This window comes from Merops nubicus, unplaced genomic scaffold (assembly GCF_000691845.1).
Source record: "Merops nubicus isolate BGI_N331 unplaced genomic scaffold, ASM69184v1 scaffold4891, whole genome shotgun sequence".
In the NCBI taxonomy this organism is placed as follows: Eukaryota; Metazoa; Chordata; class Aves; order Coraciiformes; family Meropidae; genus Merops; species Merops nubicus.
The window spans coordinates 43878-52082 of NW_008588891.1; the positions used below are offsets into that span (position 1 = coordinate 43878).

Consider the following 8205-nt stretch of genomic DNA (forward strand, 5'->3'; position numbering starts at 1 on the left):
CATCAATTGAATGCTGTAGTAACTTGATTTGTCTAACAGCACTTAAGGCAGTAAGTTTGCAGGCATCATGGAAATACACTTGAAGCAGAGTGCCCTTACAGAAGGCAGTATGCAGCAGAATGCCCCAATGTAGAAAGCAATGAGCTAAAATGTAGAAATCTCTCTCACAATCACATAATGGCAGGTAATTATCACCATCATTATGAGAACAGAGGTATGGCCCAGTAGGGAATGTTTAATCTCCAGAAAAACTGCATTTATGTTAGGGTAAGGTATTTCCATTTTTGCTGGGCTGGCACTGTATAAATACTAATGGCAACAGGGGTGATCTAATTTTTGGCTCCTCCGAGGCTGCATTGGATCCACAGATGGATTTTTGTGTTATAGGAAAATAGTTACTTACTGATAATTGTATTTCTTCTGGGTTGTAAGCAGTGCTCAGTAAGTTGTCTGTTCTGCCCTTGTCAGGAAAGAGCCCATCAAGGCCCAAAGGGGACCCCACTGGTGGTGATGGAGATTTATCCTCTATTTTCTTTTCATGACCTCTGTGACGTGTATGAGAAGATAAAGTGCTGCCACTTTTTGAACCAGTGGTACTGCATTGGCCACATGAAGCAGGACTACAATTTCTGTGGTGTCTACTGGCTCTGAGCATAGCAGTCTGTTGTTCCATTCCCTGTGCATCTTTCTTTTGGAAAGTTCTAAAAGAGAAAAAAATCCAAGTATGAAAACCAGTTAAAACTCTAAGCTATCACAGCAAAGCCAAGGGTTTTTTAATTTTATTTTTTAAATGCAATTTTGATTACTTATCTGTTCAAACTGTTTCATGCGTCAAGCTATGGGCATAAGATTAAGCATTAGCAAGTTGCAGCAATTTAGCAAATTTCCACTTAAGTTACTGTAAAGAGTCTGAGTGTGCATTCTCTGTCTGCTTCAGCTGTGACTTAAATCACACTAATTTAAACCCTTTCACTGGATTTTGAGTAACTTTGCCATATATTTGTGGCAGGACAAGAGCTACAACACAAATTCACTTGAGGTATTGAAGATACTAATACTCCTTAAGTGTTTGTTACCCATTCTTTGCCAAAGTTTATTATCCCTTTAGCTTTGCAGTGGAAGAAGCTCTGCAAGCACTCTTCAGCCATGTCTTGATAACAGCCTACAGTAAGAATGAAGGGAACTAGGCTAAATTTAGCCACACAGAGAGAATGAAGTATGAAAGTGTGAGGCTGGATAGAAAATCTATTACTAGCAGTTGAATAATTAGTCAATTTGATCTAATACCACCTTAAACAACTACTTTCAAGTCGCTAGAATTTAGAATAAATATTTTAATAAGTCAAATAAGAAAATAGTACATGAATCTTTGATTTGAAATATTTACCACAATAGTAATTTTGCCACTGATTAATGACAACACAGTGGAGATTAAGATGAGAAATAAAGAACATTTTAAAATACAGTTTTTAAAAAGTGTATAAGAAGATGCTTTTGTAACAATAAGTGAAATCTTAAAGCTCACAAAAGAATTTCTAAGTATTTTATTATGGTGTTCCATAACCCTTGTGACCTGCTTACAGAGATCAGAATGGATGTGAAAGCAGATATTTGTATTCATTTGTAATTCTGTAAAGCGAAAACTTATGGTTAACAGCAACCTAAAAAATACAACAAAGCTATTTTCTTCCCATTGAAAATGCCTTCTTTTCCTGACAGTTAATTGAACAATTCTGAAACCATATTGATAAGAGCAGAGAATATTGAGACTAGTTTGCCCAGATGGCTGCTGAATTAGACTAATTTTCAGTTGCATCTTTACTTTTATTCTCTACCAAAACATGCAAAAAATTTTAAATTATTTCAGATTTTATTACATTTCTTTTCCAATATTACTGACTGAGGGAAAAATTCCAGTTGTAGTGAGGTCTGTGCTCATGATAAAATTGAAAGTTTAGTCTTGGGAGTTAACTACTATCCTTAAACATGATAGCTGTTTTAAAATATCCTATCTCTGAAAAGATCCTAAAGTATTTACTCATCTGAAATGCAACTATAAAAGCTTTTAAAGATCATATTCTCAGCCACTAAAATATAATTATTATAAATATTGAAGTGTATGCAGTGCTACTTAGTCCAAGGAAAAAAGTTTTTAAAAATAAAAACTAAAAAAGAAGAATTTTCCAAGCACAGGGAAGGGGCAGTGTTTTCTGCAGAAAGATTACACCTTCATTTTCTAATTTTAATTTAAATATTTGGTGTTGGTAGAGGGTGGCTGTGCAGTCTGAATGGGTCCTGCTTGTACATAAGCCCTGAAACATGAAGCTGAGTACTCCATAAATGGACTATGCAGCACAACTCCAAGAACTAATGCGGAACATATTTTTCTCTGATTATAAAAGTAGTGATCAAGATACTCTGAATGCTACAGGAAAGAAAGTTGTGAGCATGATATTATAATATTATTAGTAGTATAATATTATTATTATACATTCTGACATAAAACTCCGAGAATATTCACCAGACCTTTCAGTTTTCTAAATCACTTAAAATGCTTACCTTTATATGGGCAGAGTTTTCAACTTTCTTTCATGCGTTTCTTTAAATAAATACACCGTGCTTTTTAGGCACAGAAGATAACCTTTTTTTCTTTTTTTCCCTCTATTATAAAGTCCATTCTATCTATTGTTTGGATGAAGGGCACAGTGAAAAAATCTGCCACAACTGAAGATAGATGGCATGAATAATAAAATCACAGATATATTTTTTTCATCTTAGGTTCTGACCTTTTTGGAAGTAATTTCCTTTGTAAACCCCCAGTAAAGTCTCTGTGATCTGTGTTCTTTCCACACCCCCGCCCCCCTCCCCCAGCTTCTCTATGTATTTAATAACAGTTATGGCTATTTTTTCAGACTTGGGTGCCTACAGTTGCAAAAGCTTTTAGATATCACAAACAGAGACACACCCCCCCCAGTAAGGACTGATTTTTAAAAGGAACTCCCCTTCCTGCTGTAATCCATAGGATTACTGGGGCTGTTTGCTATCTTGGAAAAACATGACACCTACATTAAGGTGCTTTGATGTGGATACTATGACTTCACTTCAGACAGTTTTCACGGTTGGGGTTTAAATTTCTGCCAGTTCGGTTCAAAATAATATCTAAGAACAGAGCTCTACTTTGAATACAAATGTAAAGGTAGGCAAATATCTGCAAACTTGTAAAAAACTCTCCATTTGCTAACACTGGCAATGCAAACACACAACAACTCCAGTTGAATAATTTATGTTTTCAGTAGATTTACTGTCATAGAGTATTTAATATATACCCATACTTCACAAAGAGTATCACAGTTGACATGGTGACATATGGGACAAGCAGTGAAAAAACAATGTCCTCGCAAAGGGAATTTATATAGACAGGATTGATTTTTCCAGACTCATCTATGAAGTCAGCCTGGTCCCTATGTGAACAATGACTTCAGTGGTGCAAAACAAATTCCTCGTGCAGCTTATGCTGGTTGACATACCTTGTCTCAAGAAAGAAAACAACAGGTCTTTAATGACCAGAATGTCTTCAAAATTCATGGTGTTGCTTTTACCTTGCAAGCGTAACTGCCAGCTTGATTTTAAAAATGCTTAAAAAGAAAGTTTATGTACTGCAGTAACTGATACAGTGGTGAGTGTGGCTAAGAGTGTGTGACCTCCAAAGGGTAGTGAAAACCTCCTTAACAACAGGCAGGCACTGTCAACATGGATCCTTTAAGAGAACCTCACCTACCTTAGTAGGCATTCAGTCCTAGATTATACCACCTCACTTTTGTCACATGATGAAACTGCAGTTTGTCGTGATTAGTTACCTATTTTGTATATATTTTAATGGTAAATAGGTAGCCTTTCATTTGAGAACTCACATGCATGTTTTAGCTTTGGCAGAAACAGGCTAAACACATCAGCTTCACCAGAGAAAGCCCTCTTCAACCATACAAAAATTAAATAAAATATATGTGGCTAAGGTCTAAATAAAGGATCGAAGTCTTGAAGGTGTGGAAAGCTTATGTAAATGGCAATTAGAAGTAAATCAATTATTATACATGAAAACAGTAATTTAAATGGTTATAGGTAGGATGTGGTCATAGCCTTTCTTAGCAAAAAGGTGCCACTCCTGCAATATATTACTCTGTAATATTTAGAAATTCCCTGCATACTGCAAGAAAGAAGAAAGCATGCCTCTTTCTGAAACGCCAGCATAACTTCCTGCAATTTCCTGTATTTTCTCTAGAGGTCTTTTATTTAACCAATGACAGTGCTCATGCCTGGGATTCTAGTACCTACCATGAGACATGCCTGGAAAATATTATAGAATATAGTTGGTTGAAGACAGTTTTTTTTCATTGTGCAAACCGCTCTAGGTTTCTGAATGCAAATAGAAACCCAAAAAGTACAGCTTCTGAAAATTACTATTTATATACTACTTTACACAAACACACACACTGCCTTGTACAAACACCATGTTTTCTATTTTTCTGATACATATAAAAAAATCATTTTTGCCCTTTCTGCAGTGCCATAATTACCATGGAAACAGAACTACAAATTAAAACAGAAATAACATGATTTATGCCCACAATAAAATAAAATATACCCCAGAGTTTAACTCAAGCAACATCAATTGACTGGTTTATCTGCATACATTTGATGGTTGAAAATTTAATTTCCATTTTCTGAGAAAATCTTGGGGTAGTTCCCCATTTGGAAGCAGAGAACTGACAGTATAGAGAAGGCCCAGTCTTAAAATGCCTGCCTGCCTTATGTGCACATACAGCACATGTGGAATTTGCACATTTTTTTTAAATCTGTGTATGTATTTAGCCAAATAGCTTTTATTTTAGGAAATCAAATGCAGATTTTAGATCCTGAAAACCAGGCTCAGTGTATCTGTTTCATCAGATTAATTAGAATCATAATTTAAGTAGTGTTCAGTAGTGTGGTTGAGCTTTCTGTTGTGAGAGAGGTTAGCTTTCCCAGGTTCCCCTCACCCAGTTTCAGTTTAACATTGGCCTTCGTTGGCTATGAAACAAAAATCCTGCAAATTATGTGCACAATTGTGTTGTCTCACGCACTTAAATTCTCATGAATGAAATTTCACAGCTCCTCATGTACAGCAAGAGTAATTCCTGAGAAAATGGGGAAAAAAAAATCCTATTTTTTTCTCACTTAAGAAGAGTGAAACCATGAACAAAAACTGTACTGACCAATTTTTTTTTGTGTGTGAAATGATGAGACCTACAGGTGCATAATAGTCTGTATATGGTTTGTAAATACTTTGTTGAGCAAAACTTTCAACATCATTTGAACCATAGCAGGAAAACAGCCATGCCTGCCACTTCCATATTTATGTGCATATATATTATGTATATCCATAGATCTATGTCCATACCTACATATAATATATGTATTTACATACACATGAATATTACCTCCAACACTAAACATCATGCTATAACCAAATTTTAGGCAAGAATGTAGCTAAATATCATGGGGTGCCTTTCTGTTTTGTAGAAAGAAAATATCTTTTAAATTTCACCAAAGACTGAAAGTATGAATTTGAAATTCTTAACCTATATAATTTTGGCTCCAATTATTTAAAGTTGGCTTCACGGATCTGCTTTACATTAGTGCTATCACTTATTACAAATGATCAAAATATTTAGCTTCCTTTTGATTTTTACTCTCCTGTACTATGAAATATGGTTTCTCATGGAGTTTGATTTTCTTTTTCTTACTGCAATGCCATGATTCTGATGTATTTTAAGGTAATTCAGTGCTTTACTGAATGCAGGGAAGTAAGAAAGTCATCACTACAATTTTTCTATGAGTTTGAACATTTTTAAGGCTCATTATTTTTCCCTAACAAAGGGTTTATTGTAGTAATCGTTTATTCAGGGCATCTGAAATTTTGTTTCTTTTAAAAATCTGGTCACTCAAGAATACCAAAACTAGAGAAGGCATTAAAATGCATTTAATGAAATTTCCAACAAATGAAACTGGAGGGGCACAAAGCTTTTCAGCAGGGTTTGTAGTTCAGACTGGTTATTAAGATAACCTCCTGTGGAGCAGTTTACCTCTCATGTTGGTTTTTATATCTTTTCCTTGTCTTCTTTTTATTTGGCAGTAAAAATACATTCTGTCATGTTTTGCAAAACCTAGAGCTAAGAATAACTTAAGCAGCCCATAAAAATTTTTAAAACTTATTTAACGTGACAAAAGCTAAAATAATGATCAAACATTTCTGGGACTTCTTTATTGCCAAATTCAGTTAGCCACACAGAAAAAACATAGGAAATTCTTACAGATATACTAACTAGGTGGGATATTTATGTTGGTGGGAGTTCTGAATTAACAGAAAAAATAAAGCTTGGCCCAAAAAAAAATCTTCCAAAAAACTTACAAGAATTTTCATATATACGTACAATGTAAATATTCCTTCTCTTCCTTTTCTTGCATCTTTGAATGGGTTTGTCAGCTGTTCTCCATTTCTCCATATGTATCCATGCAACCCAGTATTGATGTTTCTGTGCCATTTTGTAGTTTAACAAGACCATTTTGCAATCTTACACTCACATGTTCCAGTTAGTGAATGTAAGATGTGAAATTTCCGTGTTTTTTGTTAGATAAATCTATACTCTGTGAAAGGAGATAAAACCATAGCTACATGTTTTTCTTTTCCCCACCACAGATGGGTGTTAGTATTTGTGATGAACAAAAACAAAGCCAGTGTTCTATGCTAAAGACCTAGCTACCATATATAATCATGCAGTGGTTATAGTAAACCCAGAGAATTGCCTCCAGAAACAAAAAACAAAACACTGTAGAGAAATGGAAAATAAGGGATAATAACTTCTCTAACACTATAAAACAAATTAAAATTTCTCAACAAACATGCATTCAAAATATTATTGTTGTAAATTCATCGCTTGCTTTGTAAAGCTTATGACTTAAAAGCAACCATACCAGCTATAGCTGCAGAGTGTATTGCTCCCTCCAGTAACAATTCTACCAAAAATAACATGAAAAATTATGGAAATGTGTTACCACACTAGATACAAGTTATGTCTACAGGCACAATTTAATATCTGTGTTGAGATACAGTCACCTTTGGTTTCAGAAGCAGTAAAATAAAGCCACAACAGCACAGTGGTCTCCGTCTGTGTTACTAAAGCCTGCTTCTCAGTTGGGTTAGCCCACATGGTACACAGGTCAAAATTCTGAAAGTGGAAGCAACACATGCACTGTGCTGTTTGAGTGGGGGCCAAAGAGGCCTGTCCACTAGGTTATTAAGAGAGGAAGATGGAGGTTAGCTCTAGAAGCTGAGTAACCAGGACACCTCATTCCTTTTTTGTTCTATCACTTATTCCATGAAGCCTGCGCCACACATCTGAGCTGGCAGTTTGGAACTACTTCTCTGCAGAATGCTGCATTGCATTCTGTAAATATATTTGCAAGAACAGTAAACTGCCATCAGCAGAAAATTCTCAAAAGATCTATCAGATTACACACAAAAGACTAAAAACCCCATGCTTTTTATTAAGATGTGCTTTCATATATTTCTAGATTTACCTAGATTTTTATTCTTTTGGACCCCAGTAGCTCATGACTATTAAGGATTTGGTTCTTAGTATACTGCTTGCTCAGCTGGGCTCCTGCACCTGAAATCTTGTCTGTTCCTTGCACTAACTGGTCTGATGCCATCGCCTCCTATAAACCTTGCCTTTACCTAGTTTTAGGGGAAATTTATGAGCCAAGCTGGCATGGAAGTGCTGGAAAGTATAAGAAAATTTAATATTTTGTGCAAGGATGTGGGGCAGGGGCTCATCTATGTCTCCCGTGTGAAGAGGAGTGGCAGAACAGGGGAAGAAGGAGAGTGCCAAGTCACACTACCACCTACAGCAATGGAGTCAGCAGTACAGTTATAATGGCATGAACCTCAAAACTGAGCTGGCACAGCTATATTACTTTTGAAATCTAAACAAGCAGCCTTGCCTCACAATGTGTTACATCATAATGACTTAGGCTGGCCTTAGTCTGAGGGGTCACTGTACTGTACAAACACAGTAAAAATCTCTCCAGTCCCTGCAATCTTAACATCAAACACCTCACAATCTTTAATGTTGAGATTCTCACAATACACTAATAAAATAGGAAAGA

General features: G+C 35.7%; 1 protein-coding gene across 1 annotated transcript in view; it reads right to left on the reverse strand.

The window, feature by feature from the left end:
- Positions 1-262: 262 nt before the first annotated feature.
- The window catches only part of CCDC67 (coiled-coil domain containing 67), a 37434-nt gene continuing 29491 nt past the window's right edge, over positions 263-8205 (reverse strand). Inside the window, 2 exon segments of the mRNA XM_008949389.1 lie at positions 263-701; positions 6467-6684. Coding sequence (XP_008947637.1) covers positions 263-701; positions 6467-6684 — 657 coding nt within the window.